This window comes from Garra rufa, chromosome 21 (assembly GCF_049309525.1).
Source record: "Garra rufa chromosome 21, GarRuf1.0, whole genome shotgun sequence".
NCBI classification, from domain to species: domain Eukaryota; kingdom Metazoa; phylum Chordata; class Actinopteri; order Cypriniformes; family Cyprinidae; genus Garra; species Garra rufa.
Genome location: NC_133381.1, coordinates 6251574 through 6277955, shown reverse-complemented (window position 1 = coordinate 6277955; position 26382 = coordinate 6251574). Strand labels below are relative to the sequence as shown.

At 34.4% G+C, this 26382-nt stretch overlaps 1 protein-coding gene across 1 annotated transcript; it reads right to left on the bottom strand.

The window, feature by feature from the left end:
- Positions 1–560: 560 nt before the first annotated feature.
- Positions 561–25215, bottom strand: shprh (SNF2 histone linker PHD RING helicase). Its single transcript, XM_073826633.1, has 30 exons — positions 25088–25215; positions 23950–24546; positions 23711–23840; positions 22220–22438; positions 22038–22116; positions 21789–21939; positions 21137–21233; positions 20293–20549; positions 18558–19193; positions 16740–16991; positions 16513–16591; positions 14532–14695; positions 14189–14445; positions 13980–14101; positions 13220–13308; positions 12209–12301; positions 12003–12110; positions 11765–11907; positions 11501–11674; positions 9553–9615; positions 8800–9025; positions 8581–8718; positions 8382–8483; positions 6247–6318; positions 5974–6162; positions 5752–5844; positions 5578–5664; positions 3958–4136; positions 3257–3337; positions 561–2408 (listed from the first exon to the last, which is right to left on the bottom strand). Exons 2-30 carry the CDS (start codon positions 24532–24534, stop codon positions 2312–2314), a joined length of 4962 nt encoding a protein of 1653 aa, XP_073682734.1. The 5' UTR covers positions 24535–24546; positions 25088–25215; the 3' UTR covers positions 561–2311.
- Positions 25216–26382: the final 1167 nt, after the last annotated feature.

Here is a 26382-nt window from a genome sequence, read left to right as displayed (position 1 = left end):
CTCCAGTTGCTTTGGAACACCAGCTTGAATGATGTCCACACCAACAATGAGATTCCACACATGAATAGGACAAGTTGGGGGGAGTCCAAGGTAACACTGACCAACTAGATTTCAGGCAAAAACTGAAAAAAAAAAATACTATTGACAACCCACTTAGCAGACAGCGTACTACAGGTCTTAGTGCGTTGGTCGACAAGGAGTTTGTTTGTCATGCAAAGGGAATGGAGGTACAGGGGCGGTTTCTAGTTTTATCTCACTCTTTTGTCTGTATAGGTTTTTAAAGGGCATGGCAAACGCTTTACTGTTTCGGGAACCCCAACGACTTGTTTGAAAAGAAATCCCGTCACACTGAGTCAAGGGCAGTTCACTGACACCTTTGCCATGGAGTTGATGTCTTTAAGACTGTTTGGACAGAGAGAGAGGTCAGTACTTCAACCTTGTGAGGGTGGTTTTCAAATGTTAGATGGCAAAATGTAAACCGATGGTAATGGAATCAATGCATTTTTGTGTTTGCATTACAAACGACACAAAATTTAAAGGAAATATACAATAAAAAAGCATTTCTTCTTGTAAACAGAACATTTATTTGTGGTTAATTCCTCTGTTCACAAAGCATTGTTTTTTTTCCCATTTGAGACAATTGTAAGTCTGAGAAAATGTGCAATACTGTACACTACCAGTCAAAAGTTTTTGAACAGTACAATTTTTCATGTTTTTTTTTTTAAACATGTCTCTTTTGTTCACCAAGCCTGCATTCATTTGATCCAAGTACAGAAAAAAACAGTAAAACTGTGATATATTTTACAATTTAAAATGACTATTTTCTATTTGGATATATTATAAAACGTAATTTATTCCAAAATTTAAAAGCTGAATTTTTAGCATTATTACTCCAGTCACATGATCCTTCAAAATCATTCTAATATTCTAATTTGCTGTTTAAAAAAAACTTTATTATTATTATTATTATGATGTTAAAACAGCCGAGTAGATTTTTTTCAGGTTTCTTCAGAGGAACAGCATTTATCTAAAATACAAATTTTTTATAACATTATAAAAATCTTCATCATATTTTGATCAATTTAAAGCATCCTTGCTAAATAGAAGTATTAATTTCTATATTTTTTGTCCCAAAAGAATCAAAAGAATCCTGAAAAAATGTACTGAACTGTTTTAAATATTGATAATAATAATGATAATGTTTCATGAACAGCAAATCAGCATATTAGAATTTCTGAAGGATCATGTGACACTGAAGACTGGAGTAATGATGCTGAAAATTCAGCTTTAAAATCACAGGAATAAATTACATTTTAAAATGTATTCAAACAGAAAACAGTTTTTGAAATAGTAAAAATATTTCAAATTTTACTGTGTTTACTTTGTGTCAAATAAACGCAGGCTTGGAGAGCAAAAGAGACTTCTTTAATAACATTAAAAATCTTGCTATTCAAAAACTTTTGACTGGTAGTGTATTTGGATTATCACAACCTGACATGAAAGATATTATGCATTTTAGTACAGCTTGACAGAAAGAGTTTAATTTCCCTGTCTGTCCTTGTCTATTTTAGGACAAAGAAAGTCTCTTTCCTTTTATTTTCTGGTTTTACTTTTTACAAGTGCTCTTTATTGCATGAGTTTTACGGACACTGAATCACAAGTCTTTTGTTTTGCAAATAGCACCAGATAAATGTTCAAAATGGTCTGCTACAATGTTGTACAGACAATCCACTGAAAGGAGCGTCTGAACGGAAGACGCTCCGACAAAGATCAGTGCTGTAAAATCGAGCAATTTCCTTCCTAAACGTCATAAAAAGCATTTAGATTAGAAGAGCATAATTCCAATACAATGTCTCATTACGTCTTTTTTTTAATCGACTTTACAGCATAGACTGTGATTACCGTGGGTTTCTTATAAAAGGTTTGTTCGATCAATCACAAATACATGAGTGCTAGTGTTAAAACCAATGCACTGCATTAGAAATGCATTCTAATTTCAATTCAGTTCATTAAAATCATATTAAAAATCGTTTATGCACAACATGGCATTGATAGAAATTACACCCACTATAATCAATCTAGAAAACAAACAGATACAGGACTGGTACTGCATATATGGTACATCAAACCATTTTCTTTTTCACATTGAGTATCATGAATAAATTACACCATGGGACAGACCATATAGAAAGGGGAATGTGCAAAGCAAATATATAGGAGAGTTGGAGTGCAGCAGAAGGCTTGTCTCCTGGCTGGTGTTGGTGTAGTGTTCACAATACTGGCCTTTGGACTGGCAGGTCTGGAGAGACATTTACTCAAGAGACTCACTGTCCTCTGTGAACAGCTCAGCCAGGTCTGCTACTGTAAACACGGAGGCCTCCGAATGCTTCATGGATGTGGAACTGTGACTGGAGAAGATGTTGGTTTGAGACAGATCAGTCAAGGTCAAAATTAGTCAAGCACAAACAATGCAAATCTGCAGAAGACTTGAGTGTACAACTGTATGTGTTTAAAGATTCCATTAATTTGCTTGACAAATGCAGACAAATGTTTTTTTCTTGAGTTGATGAGTGTCCTTTTAGACCAGGAAATTGGAGTGGGACATACAGTTGAAGTCAAAAGTTTACATACACCTTGCAGAATCTGCAAAATGTTAATTATTTCACCAAAATAAGAGGGATCAAACAAAATGCATGTTTTATTTTAATTTAGTACTGACTTGAATAAGATATTTCACACTGTCCACAAGAGAAAATAATAGTTGAATTTATAAAAATGACCCTGTTCACAAGTTTACATACACTTGATTCTTAATACTGTGTTGTTAGCTGAATGATCCACAGCTGTGTTTTTTGTTTAGTGATAGTTGTTCATGAGTCCCTTGTTTGTCCTGAACAATTAAACTGAAGATTTAGAAAAAATGTACTGAAGAAGATTCTCACGTTTTCCAGAAGACAAAAGAAGTTGAATTCAAAATGTATTGTGTTTCCTTCTTGAGCATCAGTGTGCACTTGAACCTTCTGTAATAGTTGCATATGAGTCCCTCAGTTGTCCTCAGTGTGATTTTCTCTGGTGGACTATATGTAAACGTATTTTATGTGAAATATCTTTTTCAGGCGAGTACTAATAAAAAAAAAAAATAACATGCATTCTGAATGATCCCTCTTTTTTGGTAAAATAATTTACATTTTGCAGATTTTGCAAGGTGTATGTAAACTTTTGACCTCAACTGTATTTAAATGTGTCAGATACTTACCTCTTTTCTGCTGTTTTAAGCATTGCTTGCATCCGCTCCTCAATGGTGGACTTGATCAGAAACCGATGAACAAATGTGGGTCTGCATAAATAATACGAATAACTTAATTGAATGTACTAATAACATCCCACAAGACAAGACATGGTTAGCATCAGCTAACATCTTGTGAAGTCAAAAGCTGCGACATTTTTAATATCTATAATATTGCTTTCTCCAGGGAAAACATTGCAGAGATCAAGCACAGTTTACAAGCCAAAACAGTTCTAAATAAACATGTGGGTAGATTTTGATGTGAGATGGAGATTTTTCTTTGCGTAACATTTTTATGGATTATGGAGCATGTATGTATTTTAGCCAGAAGCAATGGTTTAAAGTTAAACTGCCTTTATGATGGATTCGTTTCTTACAAACACAGTTTTTTTGCTTCACAGGACATTCCCTGAAGGACTGGAGTGGTGTGGATTACTTTGTGAATTATTGTGATGTTTTTATCAGCTGTTTGGACTCTCATTCTGACGGCACCCATTCACTGAAAAGGATCCACTGGTGATGCAAATTTCCGAATTAACTATTCCTTTAAATATTCAAAAACATTTTTTGAATTTGTGCAATTTTAACTAATATGAGAGAAAAGCTCCAAGCCAGAATCAAACTCATGTCAGCAGCATGTGTTGAATGTTATGTGATTGGCTGATGCTTACTTTGTTTGGCCAATCCGGTGCACTCTTCCTATGGCCTGCAGTTCGTGGGCGGGGTTAAGGATGGGCTCCACCAGCAGAACATGTGTCGCTTCGATGATGTTTAGCCCATTTGAGCCTGTGTGCAGCGGCATCAGCAAGATGTTGATCTTTTCCTCATATTTGAAAGAGCTCAGGTTCTCCTGAAAATGAATGCAACAGTCATCATTTCACATATGTGACGCTGGACCACAAAACCAGTCTTAAGTAGCACGGCTATATTTGTAGCAATAGACAAAAATACAAAAAATTTTATTTATGCCAAAAAATCATTAGGATATTAAGGAAAGATCATGTTCCGTGGAGATATTTTGTAAATTTCCTACTGTAAATATATCAAAACTTAATTTTTGATTAGTAATATGCAGTGTTAAGAACTTCATTTGGACTTTAATGACGATTATTTTGATATTTTTGCATGCTCAGATTCCAGATTTTCAAATAGTTGTCCTATCCTAACAAATCATATGAATAAATAAGCTTTCCATTGATGTATGATTTGTTAGGATAGGACAACATTTGGTCGAGATACAACTATTTGAAAATCTGGACTCTGAGCATGCAAAAATATCGGAATATTAAGAAAATATTCTTTAAAAAAGAAAAAGTCTTTAAAGATGTATAAATCTCTGCTCAATTGGCTAAATAACAGATATAGTTAAAAAAGTTTCAAAGTTCATTTCATTTCAAGATTCATTTATTTTTTTCAGAATTATTTGAAATAAATACAAATAAATAAATATTATAAATAAAAAAATATTTATATATAAAAAAAAAAAAAAAATCCAGCACAATTCTGTTATTTTAGCAGTTGGCAAAATAACAAATTCTCGTGTTTTTTTTTTAATTTTCACATTTTTTTTTACATTTAATTTATTTGTTTATTTTCCATTTTTACAGAATTTTGTGTCTTTAATATATATATATATATATATATATATATATATATATATATATATATATAAAATTCACTTAATTTTAATACACACATACAACACATTTCCAAAATCAACTAATTTAATTTCCAATGAAAGGGGTGTTCTGAAATGAAATAAAGTGAATTAACATTAAATGATATATAAAGAAACAGTAAATAAACAAGTAAATAAATTAATAAATAACTTAAATTGAAAGGCAACAGAAATACTTACATTTGGTAAATATGGCTCATTTTAGCATCAGATCTACTCGTTTTATAATGAGATTTTTAGGTAGTTGGCTAAATGACAGAAATGGTAGTTTTTGTCATTTTCAAAATGTATTTAATTTCCAGATTCATTTATTTTTCCAGAATTGTGTCTCTTATTTGAAATAAATATAAATAAATATTATACATTTGGATATACACATTTAAAAAGTAAATTCAAAGAACAGGTGTTAAAAAAATCCTTAATTTTAATAAATACAAATACATAAAAACATTTTCAAAAAATTTCCAGTCAGTTTTTCCAGTCAACAAATATGACTCATTTTAGCATTAGATCTACTCATTTGATGAGATTTTTAAGCAATCACAGAAAAGAAAAAAATCCTTCATAAAAGACCGACATTTTATGTAACACTGTCGTTATATTCGACGCAAACCTGAAATTTGTGAATTCCGTTGATCTGTGCAAACTCCATGTTGTTGTCGAAAAGGGCTTTCGCAATGATGTCCAGGACGCCCTGCCACTGAGAAACGAGGCGTAAACGTAAGGTCAAAGGTTAAGAGCAGTAGTCTGGTGTTTGATGTAGTAACTCATTTAATGAGAGCGTTACCGTGGAGAACACAAGAGACTTGGCTCCCGGGTTGGTCATCTGGATTTTCTTTAAAACTCGAACCACAGCCTCGACCTTCGTGGAGTGGCTACCCTACAGGGGAAGAGATTACAGGGATGCTACAAATCATATCTGACTTGACTGCAAATGCCACGTTGTTGGAGTACAGTTGTATTTTACCTACATTGTAAATGCCTAAAAAAAGCAGGAACTGTCTCTGACCTTCACAGGGATGTCCTGCCCCTGGTGGGCACTCTGAGTGGTGAACACATATGAGATCTCTGAATGTGAAGTGGTTTGTCGGCATATGGCGCATTTTATGGCTCTGCGTCGATTGCCGACGCTGTACTGCTCCACAATGATGGCGATGCACTCGTTACAGAAACAGTGTCCACAGGTCAGTACGGCCCACTGACAATAAAAACAGATTCAAGTCACGTTCAGAGTATATACTCATATATACACTTGACAGATTGATTTTTGCTTTGATTTTACCTCTTGGCCCAGCGGTCGAGCGCAGATGGGACACGGTTCTGGATTCAACCCTCCAGTGGACTTATCCTGAGACTGAAAAAATCAATACATGAATTACTACATCAGATCTGACAGTTTTGGTCATCTATACAAGATAAAATCTTAAAATTTTTCCTTTTTTTAATTTTAAGCAAAACAGGATTTTTCTTTGTCTTTTAAGAGTTTGATCTACTTAGCAGACACATATTCACAACATACCATCCTAAATGTAAATCTAAAACACTTGTGGAAGCTAAAGAGAGTTTTTACTTCATATACAAACAGTTCAGACATAACAGAGGTTTGAGTTCTATATGTTTAAGGCAAGACACTCCAGTTGAATAGGGTAAGAATGTTACCATACCAAAAAATAACACCATATTTAACCAGTTGATTTATCACAGTACTTTAAGACTTCTGACATGTTATGTTTAAATATGCAAATGATGCATTATGTAACTGAACACGCACTAATTTGCATGCATTTCCAGAACAGAAATCTAAACATATGTGACCCTGGACCACAAAACCAGTCTTAAGTATCACAGGTATATTTGTAGCAATAGCCAAAAATACATTGTATGGGGAAAATTATTGATTTTTCTTTTATGCAAAAAAATCATTAGGATATTAAAAAAATATCATCTTCCATTAAGATATTTTGTAAATTTCCTCCTGTAAATATATTTAAAAATCATATCAGTGATATGCATTGCTAATAACTTAATTTTGACAACATTAAAGGCAAAAAAATCTCAGATTCCAGATTTTCAAATACTTGTCTCTCGGACAAATACTGTCCTATCCTAACAAACATACATCAATGGAAAACTTATTTATTTAGCTTTCAGATGATGTATAAATCTAAATATATATATTAAATCCAAGTTAAAATGTCATGCTTTAAAAGTTTTTTTTTGTTTTTTTTCTCACACAGAGGGTTCTGGTCATTTCTCTTTATCACTCCGTGAATCAGAAAATACTATCATTTTATATAAACCAGGTAAATAATAACTGACTCCTCTTTAAAAAACAGGAGATTTCTTACTTGGTGTATGAGAAAAAACCCATTTTGAGAAAATGGCCTTTAAATATATGTATCATAATTGAAATCTACAGGTGCAATTAGATAAAGTGTAATAAAATGCTGTATAAATCAGGCAAATTATGTCTGTACAAACAGTTCTGTAAATACCTTCAGAATATAGACAGAAATAAACAAAATTGCTACTAAAATGGAGAATTTTTGTAATAAAATAAACACTTAAATGTGTCTTTTATTTCCACCTTTCCACTAGTCTTAAAGAAGACAAGTTATGGAAATAAAATATGCTAAAATCTCAAAACTGACAACTGCATGCCTGTGTGTTGCCTTAAATGAACAGTTCAACAAAAAATTTAAAATTGCTGGAAATGTACTTGACCTCAAGTTTTTCCAAACCTGTATGAGTTTCTTTCTTCTTTTTTGTATGGAAGTCAACGGGGACCAAAAACATTTTGATTGCCCACATTCTTCAAAATATCTCGTGTTCAACAAAAGAATAAAATCATATGGATTTGGAACAACTTGAAGGTGAGTAAAGAAGTGAGAACAGAAGTCTTAAAGGTACAGTAGCAAAAAACACTTCAAGGATCACTGAGAAGGTGAAAATTGGTGGAAATTAGGTTAAAATGCTACTTAAGGATGAGTTCACTTTTCAGAACACCCCTTGTCATCCAAGATGTTCATGTCTTTCTTTATTCAGTTGTAAAGAAATTTTGTTTTATAAGGAAAACATTTCAGGATTTCTCTCCATATAATGAATATGTATGGTGCCCCCGAGTTTGAACTTCCAAAATTCAGTTTAAATGCAGCTTCAAATGGCTCTAAATGATCCCAGCTGAGGAAGAAGGGTCTTATCTAGCAAAATGATCAGTTATTTTCTATACTTTTTCTGTACTTTTTAACCTCAAATACTTGTCTCTGTGATGCGCATGTGTAGTCTGTGATCTGGGTCACTACAGTAAGGGTATGTCAAAAACTCCCATCTCGTTTTCTTTTTTTTTTTGTTCTGAAAGTGAACTAATCCTTATGTGTTAAATAAAAAATAAAGTTGAATTAAAACAGCATGTTTTACCTTCTCCAGATTTGTAAGATAGAGAAACTGGCCAAGCTTTTTTTGAAGTTGTGATTTGGCCACTGCCCTGTCATTGAGTAGCTTTATCCTGTTCTGCTCCACCTGTTCACATGTAAAAAGCAGAAAAAAATGATCATAGTTCTCTTAGTCTAAAAACCACAAATAGTATAACAGATAAGGCCTTTTCTGTCGTCATCACCTCATGAGGTTCTATGATATGAAGCACTTTGGGTTTGGGCTCATCAGGTAACCGCACACGCAGCCTCTCGGTGGCCATGCCCAGCTCATCTATGGCCGACACGTGATCCCGAAGTGACATCCAGTACTCATGCAGCAGCTGAAAAATTACAGACATTTTGATGAAAAAACATTCAAGAACTGCATAATTTATCATGCAGTTAAAAAAACAACCTCCAACCTTATATTCTTTCTTCCAGGACTCAAAGAGCTCCATGAAGGAGTTTCCCTCCTCCACGAGGCCAGACTCCAGGCGACGTGCTTTGGCGAAGGACAGGATAGCTTTAAGGGCTCGTTCTGTCTCACTGGCTGCCCACAAACCCCTGCTGGTCGTGGGGAGCCTGTCATCTACCAATCCTTCCTCATCTTCAATCATCTCCTCAAAGATGGCCGTCTGCCCCTTCACTCTGCCCAGAATGCATTAAAAATAAAGTTTACTGACTACACTTTCTGTATATGGGCCATTCTACAGAACTGGTGCAAACTGCTGTCCCACAACCAAAAAGCACATTTAAAAGCATTTAAGTATTTAAATCATAGATGTTTACTAAGCGCCTTCTATTCTCTATTGAAACTCTATCTATTCTCTATTAATAAGCTTAATATATTTAATAGCATCATTTACTTTCAATTGGGAGCTGGCTATATATAGCTGGCTGAACCCTAACCTCTAAATTTTAACTTGTGAAAATTATATTTGAAAAAAAAGTGTTATTTTTTTGCCATTGTTTTTTAAAGTATCTTTTGGTTCTTTTAAAAAGTGAAGTAAAAAAAATTATTTGATATTTTCTTTGTAAATTAGGAAACTTTATGTAAAAAAATGTGTCACTACCGAAACTACTGTTTTAGTCTACTGGCTAAGACTGATTTTAACTACACATTTTTGGATGACCTACCATTTTAAATGGCAAACTCTCTGTGTTTTATAACTTACGTGTGAGAGAAGAGTTTTGACTCGTAGTCTGTAAAAAGTTCATCTGCTTTGCAAAAGACACAACTATGGAACGAAAATTAAAAGAAACAAATGTTAAATTCAAAGGTGAACAATTATCATCATTTGCAAATATGGCATTTAACTAGGGATGCTCATATTGACCGTTTAACCGTTAACCGTCAGTAAGAATTTTAACCGATTATTACTATCAGTTAAACGGTTAAAAAAAAAAAAATAATAATAATAATAAAATTATATAATATATTTATATAGTTTGCTGCATGGTGAAAGAAAAAATAATGTTTACTCGCGGGCGTGTGTAAAAGTGCGGCTGTCCAGAAATATTTCGTTGAGTAAGCACCTGCTTTACCTTCTCTTAGTTTGTGTAACTCATGTAAGTAGCCTATGCAACATGATGGCAAGTGGCGATATTGGGTTATCAGAGAGTGAATCCATGAATAAATGTATTCAAATTCTGAATGAATTATAGTCTAAAAAGTGCGCGCTCCCCTTACAATCACTGGAAAGCTGTCACTCATACATTACTGTAGTTAATCGCAATCTCACAAAGTTAATAAAAAGTAATAAAATAACCTTTACTCTGTACAATGAATCTCTTATTTACATCATGTCTACACTTTCTTTGTTTTGATGAGAGAGTTCGTGGAGGTATAGAATTCAGCAGAACTGAAACCGGCACTTTGAGTGGTGAGAGGATCGTAACATAGCCGCCTCTGATTGGCCATTGCTATAATGTAATCAACAGAAATGTCTGTGATTGGCTATTGAACGCTGTGAAAACACGTTTCTCCAGATATGACTAGTGGATGAAAAGACCCGAACCGCAAATTGAAAGGATTTTTGTTAAGTGTTTTTATCATGGATCTAAGCGTTAACAGACAGCGTCCCAGTCTATCCGTACAGCATGTCCACATGTTAAAAACTGAGGTATAGGCTGGCCTGCTATATGTTTTTATGTCCGACGAGAAGAACAAGACCGGTACAGTTCTTCAAAGCGCATAGAAGGATTCAGTGTGTTTTAGTTTTGTCATCTTAATTAGGTAGTTATTTAATTTATACATATTTAGTGTAGGCCTATTTATATTATTCCTTTTTTTATTTTATTCTGATTTTCTCTGTTCTCAGAAGCGCTGCTGATGCGTGATAATTTGAGTATATGAATGCAGTTTTTGTAGTTGCTCTGTATGCTGCTGTTTGCACGTTAAAATAAAACATTTGCTTGTATTTTTATGTATCATCACAGATACTCGTGCATTCTATTTTTATTTTAAACGAATTTATTATTCTAATTTTATCAGTTAACGGTTAATGATCGGATAACGAGCAGCGGTTGTCGGTCAGGAAAATTAACCGAAATGAGCATCCCTACATTTAACCTAATCATAATCTGTAATTTCTTATGGACTAGAAGCTCAAAATCAAGAAAATGCACAAACAACTTGGACCACAAACCCAGTCATAAGTCACGCGGGTATATTTGTAGAAATAGCCAACAATACTGCGTATGGGTTAAAATTATTGATTTTTCTTTTGTCAAAAATCATTAGGATATTAAGTAAATATCATGTTCTATGAAGATATTTTATAAATTTACCACCATGAATACATCAAAACTTAATTTCTTATTAGTAATATGCATTGCTAAGAATTTCATTTGGACAACTTTAAAGGCCATTTTCTCAATATTTTTTTTTGCAACCTCAGAGATCAGATTTTCAAATAGTTGTATCTCTGCTAAATACTGTTCTATTCTAACAAACCATACATCAATGGGAATTGACCCTCATGAGTGGTTTTGTGGTCCAGGGTCACATATAACGTGGAATTAAAAATAAAATTCATCCATTTTCACTAATTGCAATTATTGTTGCATTGCTACTATAATATAAAGTATGCATTTAATCCATAAACATTTAAAAGATTTTACTTGTTCAGTGGCAGACGAACAGGTCGCAGGTGGCAAAGTGTTGTTTCCTCGATGACTTGCTGAGATGGTGGCCCCTCCAGATTCTTAACAGCATCTTGAACCGTTTTCTGCGATTTCATCAAATCATCTATTTGAGTGCTGAGCAGAAACTGAAGACCACGAGCGTCTCGAAACCTATGAGTGAGAAGTATTTGTTAAATAATATATATTTAACATCAAAAACTATATATCTGCAATCCGTCAAGTAAATGGATGCTGGATTACTTGTCAGCCATTGAAAGCTTGTTGGCTTGTTGTTTATAACTGCAGGTTAGCTCATTTTGGATGCGGCCCACAAGGTCATCGTCCATAGAATATTGAATGGCCTGCTGTATGACATCTAGCCACCAGGGAGATCGAAGGTTCACCTAGTGCACAGCACACCATTATTAAACTAGTGTACAAAAATAACTCTAATAAGTGAAAACACAAAGCTGAAAATGTGTGAAAGCCAAGCATTTACCTTACGCTTTAGCTCTTTGATATGCTGAAGAACAGGTTGTAGGTTCTGATGTGCTTCAGAAACCTCAGAGTTCACCTTGGCCATGTAATGCTGCTTCAGCTGCTCAGCCTAGGATGAAAACACAGAGCAATAGAAATTATTAGCAAATTGATCTAATTTTCGTTTTAAAAATATATCATATTGAAGACTACGAGTGATTATCCAACCTCTTCTTTGAGACTGTCATCTCTCAGGGTTGGAGGGATCCCAGGATGCTTTGCATTCAGAAGCTCCATCAGATTGTGGGTTGCATGAAGCCTCTATATATTTTGGACAAAAAAGGTTAAGTACAATAAAAATGCACACAAAATAACTGAAAAGAATGTGACCAAATTTGACCTTCAACATTTCTCACATTATCACAGTTTATTTGCTATAGTTTAGAAAATGGTAATAAAATATGACAAGAACTCAAATGAGTAATGCATTTTGATAATGTCAGGTAACTTTTATAGAAAGGTATGTAATGGATTACAATCAACCAAAGCACCCACTAGTATAAAAATACAACTAGTAATATTATATATGGTATCTGAAATTTTTTTGGTTTGACTGTATATTTGAATTGAAACTGAACTAAAATGAATTCATTATAAAAGAGAGAACTGGATTTGGAACTGAAAAAATAAACAAATAAATAAAATAACATTTGGGATTGAGGCAAATCAAATTGGTAAATATTTTAACTATTATAACAGAGACACTTGTTTTGTATGATAAGTTTTCTGAAATGCATTTTTGTTTAATTTTATTGACAGAGTTAAAAAAAATTTCGATTAGGGATATCACATTTTAATCACTCTCAACAGCCGGAAAATGTATATTACCATATTTTAAATATAATTTTTAAATATTTAAATATAACATTATTATATTACCATACCATATTTTTAAGAATGATATATGAACCAGACCCTCTTTAAAATCCCTCAAAATTCAGAAAAAAATAATTTTGAGAAAACACCCTTAAAGATATGTAGTTCAACTTCAATCCACATACACATATAGACAGATGTGAAAAAAATAAACACCTAAATGTGTATTTTAGATGTTTTCTTTTTCTAGTCTGCCCTAAATCTAGCCCAGACACCCCAAAAATCTCAAAGTTGACCAGTTCCTGAAAAAAACAAAGGTTTTGCCAGTAGTGTCCTGCCTTAAATTAATTTGCTATTGTTTACCTGAAGGGAATCTGTTTTCAGTCTTGCTTTATGTTCTTCAGATGACCGCAGCACTTCTCTGTACATCTCCGCTGCATCTACAAACTCGCCTGCCGAGGACAGGAAACAGTTTAATAAAGGAGAAGTTCACTTCCGGAACAAAAATTAACTAATAATTCACTCACCCCTTGTCATCCAAGATGTTAATGTCTTTCGTTCTTTCTTCGGTACATAAGAAATTGTTTTTTGAGGAAAACATTTCAGTATTTCGCTCAATGTAGTGGACTTCTATAGTGCCTGCAAGTTTGAATTTACAAAATGCAGTTTAAATGCAGCTTCAGAGGGCTCTAAACGATCCCAGCTGAGGAAGAAGGGTCTTTCCTACCAAAACAATCGGTTATTTTCTAAACAAATTGACAATTTATATACCTTTTAACCTCAGATGCTCGTATTGTCTAGCTCTGCATGAAATCTGTGTATTTCGGTTTAAGACAGTTAGGGTTCAGAAAATGACAGATTTAAGACACTTATTCCTTGGCTGGGCTCATTTAGAGCCCTTTGAAGCTGCATTAAAAATACATTTTGGAAGTTCGAACTCGTGGGCACCATTTAAGTCTATTATATGGAGAGACATAATTTCATATCAACTGAAGAAAGAAAGACATGAACATCTTGGATGACAAGGGGTGAGTAAATTATCTGTAAATGAACTTCTAAGTGAACCTCTACTTTAAATACTGTAGATGAATACTGATACTGTAACAAACGGGGCTCACAATACCTCTGATGATGTGGATTCCAGCCAGACCATTGAGAGCACACACCAGCTGCCTGTGAGCTTCTTCACACTCAACACGGCATTTCTTCTGCAACGACTTCAACAACTCCTCCATTGTCATAGTGCTTAAACAGGAAACACAGTGTTGATGAAATAAACCAGAACCTCATCTCTCAAAAAACTGACCAATAACATCTGAAATCTCTTTATACCTCTTCTGGAAGGGCAGGAACTCTCCTCTGACAGCTTGCGGGTGGCAGCAGGCCTGACGCAGACGTAAAAGGGGGTATAATATGGTAGTAACGGTACGTCGGTCCAGACTACCCAGCTTTATTGACCAATCAGAGATCTTCCTTAGCTTGACAAGAGCATCCTGCGAGCAAACCTCATGCTGACGGTGGTAAAAGTGTCCCTCTACTGGAGAGAAGTTAAGCCAGTGGGTCTCTTCTGTTTGAGGAGGGATTTGGATCTAAAAATGAAGTTTGTGACATCAAATAAATGCAATGACAAGATTATAATGGATAAGTTAGTTAACTGAAAGTGTTACCTACTAACCTGATCGATGACATCTTTTTTGGCCGATCGCCATAGTAGTTGACCAATGACATTGTAGAGCTGTGCTGTATTGCCGTGGCGGTACGGGCGATAAAGTAACTGGTCCCACCAGTACTTGACCCAATAGGGATCAACTCCCAAGAATAGGACAAGACCATACAAGTCTAAAAGATTTCATATAAGACAAAAACAGTTATAATTGCATTAAAAAATGTTTGATTCCATAAGGCAGTCTTTGCAGTATTCCAATAACACATGTGACCCTGGACCACAAAACCAGTAATAAGGGTCGCTTTTTTGATACATTGTCTAAAGGCTGAATAAATAAGTTTTCCATTGATGTATAGTTTGTTAGGACAATATTTGGCTGAGATACAACTATTTGAAAATTTGGAATCTGAGGGTGCAAAAAAACGAAATATTGGGAAAATCGCCTTTAAAGTTGTCAAAATACAGTTTTGATATATTTACAGGAGGAAATTTACAAAATATTTTCAAGGAACATGATCTTTACTGATTTTTGACATAAAAGAAAAATCAATAGTTTTGCCCCATACAATGTATTTTTGGCTATTGCTACAAATATACCCATGCTACTTTAGACTTTTAAGAGGTTTGTGGTCCAGGGTCACATAAACTGGATTATATATGGAATATTTACAATATACTGTATATTCCCTATCATTTTGTTGCCAATGTAAAATTAACCAATACAATTAAAATTAATTATTAGTTAATTAATTAATTTAGTTATCTTTTTTATTTAGCTGTTATATAAAACCATTAAGTCAGTTTCATAACTGCTTCTTGCATCACGACTCATGGGGATGATAATGCTAAAATAAGTTTTAATAGTGATCATAGTAGAAACATTGCAAAAGAACTGGTAAGTTCTTTCAAATCTTCATTTTTATGTTTGTTAAAAAAATTCAGTATGCCGTCATACAGGAAAATTGAAGAAAGTCCCCAAGTGGTGTTTTACATTACTTTAAAATGTGTCAGTAAAATATATATATTGGTTAATATTGTATTTTATTGCTTTATACTACACTGCTGCCTATAAATACATTTGTAAATGCATTAATACATTTATAATATAATTCTCACATGTTAATTTAGTATTATTATTTTAAAGAATGTTTGCATTATGAATTTTAGAATCAATTAGATATAAATTTGATAAATAAATATAAATTAGATTCAATTGAAATAACATAATATATGACCCTGGAGCACAAAGTCGCTGGGGTATATTTGTAGTAATAGCCAAAAATACATAGTATGGGTCAAAATTATTGACTTTTCTTTTATGCCAAAAATCATTAGGAAATTAAGTAAAGATCATGTTCCATGAAGATTTTTTGTAAAATTCCTACTATAAATATATCAAAATGTAATTTTTGATTAGTAATATGCATTGTTAAGAGCTCAATTTGGACAACTTTAAAGGTGATTTTCTCAGTATTTCGATTTTTTTGCACCCTTAGATTCCAGATTTTCGAATAGTTGTATCTCGGCCAAATATCGTCCTATCCTAACCAACCGTACATCAATAGAAAGCTTATTTATTGAGCTTTCATATGATGTATACATCTCAGTTTTGTAAAATTTTACCTTATGACTGGTTTTGTGGTCCAGGGTCACATATAAATAATAAATAAATTAAATATTAAAGATAATAATAATAATAATAATGAATAAAAAAAGAAAGTAAGGCATAACATAAAAACATCATTAAAACGTAAAAATGAATTACAAAAGTAAAAGTAATTTAAAATAATTCATAACCTCAAAAATTCTAAAAGATAATATAAGACTTATTATAAAATCTTTTCCATTTGGGTCAATGTTGGTTATTGCTACAAATATACCTGTGCAACTTATGACTGGTTTTGTGGTCCAGGGTCACATATATGGCACTGAGTACCAGTTTTCAGCACTGGCAAAATGCTGAAAAATACTTCACATTTTTTCCACTCACCTTCCAAACCTCTCTGCACAGGTGTTCCACTGACACACCAGCGATTAACAGATGTGAGACGCAAAGCCATTTCCGCAGCCTGAACAGAAAAACAACAGATTTTGCAATTCTTAAAAAGGAATGTCCTTGCCTTTCCACTGATTCCAAATGAAGCTGATCTGTGACTGCTGTTTCCGGCTTTAAAACTGAACAGGATTAAATCCTGCGAATGAGTATAATGTGATCACCTTGGCTGTGGTGCACTCCACCATCTGAGCTTCATCCAGACAGACGCGCCACCACTCCACAGCCACCAAAGGGCTCGGTATAGCCATGTAGCGCTTCTGGTTGCGGAATCGGCGACCGTCTTTGCTATTGCTGTGTGGGATGTCGACGTAATTGAGTTCAGTGCGCAGCACGTCGTAAGTGGTGATGACCACATCCTGCTCAGCTAGAATGTGAGGCTGGATGAAACCGTGTCTCTTTACACCCTGATACACCTTAAAAAAATAAAAAAAATAAAAAGATTAAAGGAGTTCACTTTTTTCAGAACAAAAATGTACAGATAATTTACTCAACCCCTTGTCATCCAAGATGTTCATGTCTTTTTTCTTCAATTGTAAGAAATTTTGTTTTTTGAGGAAAACATTTCAGGATTTCTCTCCATATAGTGGACTTCAATGGTGCCCTCGAGTTTGAACTTCTAAAACGCAATTTAAATGCAGCTTCAAAGGGCTGTAAATGATCCAAGCCATGGAAAGAAGGGTCTTATCTAGTAAAATAATGGATTATTTTCTATTAAAAAAAAAATACAATTTATATACTTTTTAACCTTAAAGGAACACTTCACTTTTTTTGGAAATAGGCTCATTCTCCAACTCCCAACGAGTTAATAAGTTGAGTTTTACTGTTTCGAAATCCATTCAGCCGTTCTCCTGTTCTGGCGATATCACTTTTAGCATAGCTTAGCATAGATCATTGAATCCTATTAGACCAATAGCATCACGTTCATAAGTGACCAACGAGTTTCGATATTTGTCCTATTTAAAACTTGACTCTTCTGTAGTTATATCGTGTACTAAGACCGGTGGAAATGTAAAGCTGCGAGTTTCTAGGCTGATAAGATTAGGAACTACACTTCCATTCCGGCGTAATAGTCAAGGAAGTTTGCTGCCGTAATAAGGCCGAAGCAGGAGCAGTAATACCACGCAGCACATGTGCAAATGCTAAACTAGCTGGGAACTCATTTCTGATAATACTCCGCCTGCTTCGGACATATTACGGCAGCAAACTTCCTTGACTATTACGCCGGAATGGAAGTGTAGTTCCTAATCTTATCAGCCTAGAAACTCGCAGCTTTGCATTTCCACCGGTCTTAGTACACGATATAACTACAGAAGTTTTAAATACAACAAATATTGAAACTCGTTGGTCATTTTTGAACGCGATGCTATTGGTCTAATAGGATTCAATGATCTCTGCTAAGCTATGCTAAAAGTGATATCGCCAGAACAGGAGAACGGCTGAATGGATTTCAAAATGGTAAAAATCAACTTATTAACTCTAGCTTATTTCCAAAAAAAGTGGAGTGTTCCTTTAAATGCTCATCTTGTCTAGCTCGGCAAGACGAGCGTTTGAGATTAAAAGGTATGTAAGTTGTAAATGTTTTTAGAAAATAACCAATCATTTGGCTGGAATCATTTAGAGCCCTTTGAAGCTGCATTTAAACTGCATTTTGGAAGATCAAACTTGGGGGCACCATAGAAGTCCATTATATAGAGAGAAATACTGAAATGTTTTCCTCAAAAAACACCACTTCTTTATGACTGAAGAAAGAAAGACATGAAAAAGTGGGGTGGATACATTATTTGTAAATGTTTGTTCTGAAAGTGACCTACTCCTTTAACACCTTGGATGACAAGGGGGTAAGTAAATTATCTGTAATTTTTTTGTTCTGGAAATAAACTTCTTTATCAGAGGATAAAGTCTGTTCACACCAAGGACAATAACTACAAAGTTAATTTAAATAGCTAAATAGTAGTTTCAGCTCTCTAGTTGGTTCTTACCAGCACTCTGAGGGAAGAAGTGTGAATGTGCCGGTTAATTTCATCCACCCATTGGTGACAGATGGAGCTGGGTGAGATGATAAGCGTGGCTCCAGTAGACACAGGTGTCATGGCCACCAGGCAGTGAGGGCAATAAAACGGGGTCGTTTCCAGGTTCTCCTCTTTGTAGTTGACACACTCCGCATGTTGCCACAGCAGACAGTTCAAGCACTGGACCCGAGGTTTGTAGTCCACCAGGCCGAGCTCTCCGCAGATACACTCAAAGCGGTAATCTGGAGTATTAAATGGGATTACAGATGCTCTGGTTGGTGTTTCGGGTTCAGGTTTAGAGTTTTGTGCAGGATCTGAGTCTGTACTTTTAGCATGAATGTCTTTGGTTGTTTCTTGTTGGGGTTTGTCTGTTGTTTCTTTGTTCATCTGTTCATCTTCATCTGTGATGTCTGCTGAAGTCTTCTGCGGTGTATTTTCTGAGTCTATAAGGGAATCTGGCTCACATTTCAGTTCCTCTGTGAGGAGAGGAGGATCCACACTGTCTTCAGAATCTGATGCTGTCGTATACGAGGTCTGTGATGCCTCTTTCTCCTGACCAGAAACCCGGCGAGATGTTCTCCTGGGAGTGGCTTTGTCAACTGACTTCTAGAAAAATAATACAAACATATGCAGAAGTACATTACAGTATGCATTCTAAATATTTAAAGTGTTTCTTTTAGAAAAAGGGTACTACAAAACAAAATTACAATAAATTAATAAAATAATAGAAGAAAGAAGAAAAAATAAAATAGCAAAATAATAAAAAGAAATTTGTATTTTTAAAGGCAAAGGTAATTCTTTAAGTGGCATCCTTAAAATAGAAAAATATAGTTCTTTTACATGTTATATGAATTTAATAGTATCTTTGTGTGCCTTTTCAATCAGAAAGCTATTACTACTATTAATTTTTGTAATATTAATATAAATGTATACACTACCAGTCAAAAGATTTTAATGGTTTTTTTTTTTAAAAAGCCTGAATATATTTGATCCAAAGTACAGAAATTTTTTTAAAATATTTTTGCTATTTAAAATAACCGTTCTTTATTTGAATATATTTTAAAATGTAATTTATTCATGTGATTTCAATGATGAATTTTCAGCATCAGTACTCCAGTCACATCATCATTCTAATATTCTCATTTGCTGCTAAAAAACTATTATTATTATTATGTTGAAAACAGCTGAGTATATTTTTTTCTGGTTTCTTTGATGAATAGAAAGTTCAGAAGAACGGCATTTATCTGAAATAGAACATTTTTGTAACATTATAAATGTCTTAATCACCACTTTTGATAATGTATGTAATTCCCCAATTCATCAAAGTATCCTGAAAAAAAATTACTCAATTGTTTCAAATATTGATAAAAATACTAACAATAATAAATGTTTCTTGAACAGCAAATCGGCATATTAGAATGATTTCTGAAGGATCATGTGACACTGAAGACTGGAGTAATGATGCTGAAAACACTGGAATAAATTACATTTTAAAATATATCCAAACATAAAGCTGTTATTTTGAATAGTAAATCTATTTCTAAATTTTACTGTTGTTGCAGTACTTTGGATCATATAGCAGAAGAGACTTCTTTAAAAAACATTAAACTGTTCAAAAACTGACTGGACGAGTAATTTAATATGTTTTATAATCATAATAATTTCTGCATAGTTGCTCTAAAAATTCTCTATAGAACATACGTACAATTCGAGGAGTGGCAGGTTTCTTCTTCTTTTCTTTGTAGTTCTTCCCCAGTTTGAAGGATCCTGCTAACCCTCGTCCTTTGACCTGCTCCACAATGTTCTCACTAATAAGTTTGGTCAGGATTTTCTTTATGTGGTTCCGGTTTTTTAGAGTGTCGTACTTGTACATGGTCCTTAGATAAGCAAAAATGGCATTGATTGATGCTCCTTTCCCAACCCTCATTTCCTTAATCGCAGTCAACAGCATTTCACGCACAGCTGGAAAAAGACAGAAATCGCATTAAATTACTTATTATACAATTATTACACACATTTATTAATACAACTGTGACCCTGGACCACAAAACTGCAAACAAAAGACTGCTTATATGTAGCAATAATATTTTTTTCTTTTATGCAAAACATCATTTGGATATTAAGTAAAGATCATGTTTCATGAAGATATTTGGTAAATTTCCTACAAAAACGAAATTTTTGATTAGATATATGCATCACTAAGAACTTCATTCAGATTTTCTCAACATTTTGAGTTTTCTGCAGATTCCAGATTTTCAAATAGTTGTATCTTGGACAAATATTGTCCTATCCTAACAAACCATTCATCTATAGAAAGCTTATTTATTCCACTTTTAGGTTTAGATCTGATGTACATATCTCAACTTCAAAATTTCATTGACTCTTAAGACTGGTATTGTAGTTCAGGGTTACAATTAGGACATGTTCTTGGATCAAAAACTTCAAGTACCTTAACTTAGGGTATTTGGTTAGATGCCATTTTTAGTAAAACATGGTTTATAGGAATGTTGACATTTGACAGAATGGAACATTTTTAAAAACATTTTTACCTGGAAAAATGATCCTCTCCTTGGGTCTCACCTCATGTTTAATGGTTCGTTGTCTCTCTAATGGTGGAGGAGGGACAAAGTAATTCACAGATCGTCCCTGGAGAGGACAGAGACACAAGAGTATAACAAAAACCATCATTTCTGGAAATATTTAATTGTCCTTTGCTTTTTGTTAAAAGGTTCTACTTGCTAATATTAGTTAACTACATTAGGTAACTTAAACTAACAATGAAAAATTTAGACTTACTTATACATTATTAAAATAAATAAAAATTGATAAATGTCCTAATGGATGCCTTTTAGTGAAGAACTTTGGACTCAAAGGAAAAATTATTCTATTCAAACTGTACAAAAAAACTACAGATTGGCATTGCATGTTGATTTTTCCCCCTGACATAAATTAAGGAATTGCTGTCACTGCAATTGTGTTATATCATTCTAATGATACACAGTTTGTCAAGTAACACTGCAATGACCTGGAGCATGGAGTCAATACAAACAACTATTTAGTTAAGTGTCAGGTTAAAAGGTTAATGCATTAACTAAAATGAACCAATGGAGTCTTGTTGTATAGTGTTACCGAAATTACATTATTGCAGAGCTTTTTGACTAATTTGCATGCATTTAGGGACACATCCAATCGTCAACTTACCACAGGTAAAGTGAGAACGCCATGCTCTAGGTTTTGCCTGGTGTTACACAGAATAAGGGCCAGTACTTCCACAGTTTTCCCAAGTCCCATCTCATCAGCAAGGATCCCGCCAGGCCAGTCCACTCCAGCCAAAGGAAACTCTCGAATTAGGCTGTGAGTGAGTTCAAAGTAATTAAAATGGTGCAAAACTAAAAGCTGTTGATATATCCATTGCATTCCAGGAAACAATATACTGTACAATGTTCATACCATCCAGTGTAGGGATTGTAAAAGAGCTTTTTGCCACATATCGTGACCATTTCCCGCCAAAGAAAATGCAACCTTTGTTCTGTGCAAGGAATACAAACACTGTAAATTAGCACTGAACTCTTTTCATGCACTGACATACACCAAAGATGATGATAAAACATATAAAAAAAACATGTCTGGACCTTGAGAGTTACTGCTTTTGTATTTCTCTCTCTTGAGCATCCAGTTGACCGCCTGGCTCTGATAGGGTCTCAGCACGGGGATGAGGCCCGGGTGCTGGACATCGAAGCTCTGCTCTGCTGCTTCTGTCTGGTGGAGGTGTCTGACATGATCGTACAGCTCCTCCACGTTCTGCCGCTCCAGATCAGTGTCACACTCCTCCTCTTCATTCTCCATCACTTCTACCATTGATTGGAAATAAGAAATCACATTAGAATAAATTAAAATCATATATTACAGGAAATATTCTGATTCATGCTTATGGACAGTATCTGCATCATTTCCACTTAGCAATAATTTTAACTTGTCAAATAAACAGGAAAGACCTCATGTTTTGCCGTAGGAAAGATAACTTGTTATTTTATATTTTTATTTAGCAAATTTTGGCCCTAATGGTAAGTGTTTTAAAGCTCATTATATATTTGTTATTGACTAATTTTTGTTAAGTAATATTTATTTATACATTTAGATCTTATTTTTTATTTACTTGTACAATAAAAATTTTTTTCTATGAATATTTTTACAGAACCCCTAGCATTCCCTATCCAGCCCTTAGTTTGAAAACCATTGCTTAAGCAGATACCAATTACTTTATAAGATGGTTGTGTTTTTTCGCATTTGCACTTATGCAAATGACATCACGCTAATGCTCAGTGGGTCCTGTGGTGCAGCTCCACTTCTGGGATTAGTGGGCCTTGGAGTGCAGCTCCACCTCCAGGCTCAACTATTTTACTGTTTTGTGTTCCTGTTTGTTTTTACAAAATAATTAAGAACAGTCTTTTACTGCTTATTAAATCATGTCTGGTAAACTGGTTTGTTTAAATAAATGAGATCACACTAACTCCCAGAGGGCCCTGTGGTGCAGCTCTACTTCTGGGCCTAGTGGGCCTACAGGCTCAACTGTTTTACTGTATTGTGTTTTCAGTTTAATAACTACGAAAAGTCTTTTACGGTTTATTAAATCATGTCTGCTAAACACGTTTATTAAGATAAATGACATCACACTAATGCTCAGTGGGTCCTCTGGTGAAGCTCCACTTCTGGGATTAGTGGGCCTTGGAGTGCAGCTCCACCTCCAGGCTCAACTATTTTACTGTTTTGTGTTCCTGTTTGTTTTTACAAAATAATTAAGAACAGTCTTTTACTGCTAATTAAATCATGTCTGGTAAACTGGTTGTTTAAATAAATGACATCACACTAACTCTCAGAGGGCCCTGTGGTGCAGCTCCACTTCTGGGCTTAGTGGGCCTTAGAGTGCAGCTCCACCTCCAGGCTGAAGTGTATTACTGTATTGTGTTTCCTGTTTGTTTTTACAATATAAATAAGAATAGTCTTTTTACGCCTTTAGAGTGCAGCTCCACCTCTAGGCTGTGTATTGCTTTTTCAGATTAATAAATCATGTCTGATAAATTGGTTTATTAAAAATAAATTTCTACCCATAAACTGAAGATTACCGGGAATGATGAAGTCGTAGAAGAATTCCATTAGCTTTTGCAGAAGCTGATTGGCTTTTTTAATGCGCCCATTTCCTTCACTCAGGAATTCTGGTCTGCCCAACCCAGATTCGATAAGAAAAATTTTCAGCTGTTCATAAAAACAAATGAAGAGAATACACAGTGATTAGTTAACATTATGTTTACATTATGTCCTCAGTCACAAAACAGCTTAATCCCGATGGTTTTGAAATACTCACCTTTACGGATTTATCTCCTGATGCGTGGCACAATTTAATGACTTTCCTTTTCTGTAGCCAATCCAGATCCTCCAACAATATCCCACCAAAGGAACACTCAACCGGCACGAGGCAGACAGGATCACTTCTGCCCATCTCAACCTCCATCTCATGACTATTCAGACTCATACTGAATGTGTCACCTGTTTGCTGCAAGCAGAAGGAATCGTCTCCTAGCATAATAGGAATCTTTGGACACAGGTTAAACTCTCCAATCAGTGCATTCCACCCCTGATCCAGAGCAGAAACTGGCATCACATTCAGTTCTAGTGTATCTGGAAGAGAATCCTGCATGGAACAGCTTGGACGCTCTTCTGATGGTCCTTCTTCTGTGCCTGCAGAAGATGTCAAACAAAGGTTTGCTTCTTCCAGGTTGCTCTTAAGCACCGGTCCAGGATGACAGCTGTCAGACAGTGCTGAGATTGACTCCAGAATGTCTTCACAATTTCCATCATTTTTCCGATCTTCATGCATATTCCACTCCAGTTTCCTCTTGGCCTCCTCATCCACGCGCACCGGCGGCGCACGTTTCCTCCTGCTGCTCATTGTGAAAACTTGCTGCTGAGGTAGGATGACACAAAGTTTCATTATTAACATGTTTCCTATTTATTTAGCATTTTGAATTAAAATTATTTACATTAAATAAGCTTTAACTTACTAAATGTAACAGAAAACAGAATGTAAACAGCTTAAGATTAAGTGGCTAATTTATACACCCCTTCAGTTTGAAACAGATATATATACACAGGAATATTATATCAATATTTTAATATGTAATACAAATAAATAACAAAAATACAAAAGCTGTGTCTTTTACAGTATCACTTATGCTGCTGTGCACTTAAATATTTCAGACTGCAGCTTTAATTCTGCTTAATTCTATACAGAAAACAGTTGTGGTAAAAGACTGATATTAGTGCACGAACCTATTTACTTCATAAACATACATATAAACGATTATTATTATTACAAAGACTATGTTCGTGCAATGCTCGTATATATAACAATACAGAAATGATATGATATATTCTATTCATTCAGTCAAACGCTGCAGATTACATAATATTAGTATCCCTCCTCATTAGCAGTCGAAACGTACCTTTGTTTTGCTCTGGAATGTGTTGTAATCAGCTGCAAGTAAATGTCATGTAATAACTTTCATAAGCTCCAAAACCTGCGGGACATTTTCATGCCTTTATCCGCCATATTTAAAATACAGGAAGTGACGTCAGTCGGAAGCAAAACAATGCCAAGGCGCTGTAATATTCTAAACACTAGATAGCGCTAAACAGCCAAGAATGGGACTGTTTTTGTCAAGATATAGTTGTTTTTGATTATAAATAAATATACTTGATAACTGTCTGATAAAATGATTATTGTTTTTACTCAATTTGTGTATTTAATACACAGCAGAACTTCGACTGAGCCTAATGTTACACTCATATTCAATACACCGAACTACCTTACTTCCAGGTTTTATGTTTTTTTTTTTAAGTAAATGGCACTGCAAATCAATTATTTCATTTCTCAATCTTTCATGTACCACAAAAGGTATCAAAAGTGGTATTTATTATTTATTTATTACTTTATTACACTTACAGTAATTAAAACATTTTCGCGAAAACTGTTTAGGAGTTAAATCAATTATAAAAGACCAAAAGTCATTTACCGGTCACCCTGAAAGAAACCAGTAAATTAAAGTGATAATTAAACAGTGTAATAAAACAAAAAGTTTACTCAGTAAACATATATAATTTTATAATTTTATAACACATTATAATATTAGACGTTCTATTTTTACTCATTTAATGTCATTTCTATCACAGAAATGTATCACTTTCACTTTGTTAATATGTACACTCAGGGGCCCCCTTCGCAATTTTGGGCCCTATGACAAAATATGAGGTTGGGCCCCCCTACCACACCAAAGCAGATCTCTGGGGGCCCCTAAAGGGCGTAGGCCCTTAGAATTGTCCTAACTTTCCCCCCCTTAGCGGCGCCCCTGTGTACACTACCAGTCAAAAGTATTTGAACAGTAAGATTTGTAATGTTTTTTTAAAAAGTGTCTTCTGCTCATCAATCATGCATTTATTAGACCCAAAGTAAAGCAAAAACAGTAACATTTTCACTATTTAAAACAACTGTTTTCTATTTGAATATATTTTTAAAATGTAATTTATTCCGGTGATCAAAACGTCATTACTCCAGTCACATAATTCTTCAGAAATCATTCATTCAGGTTTCAATTTAAAACATCCTTGCCCTTATAAAAGTATTAATTTCTATAATTTCTTTCCAAAAAAAAAAAAAAAATTATACTGACTCCAAGCTTTTGAATGTTATAGTGTATAGCTTTTTTATTTCAGACAAATGCTGATCTTTGGATGTTTCTAT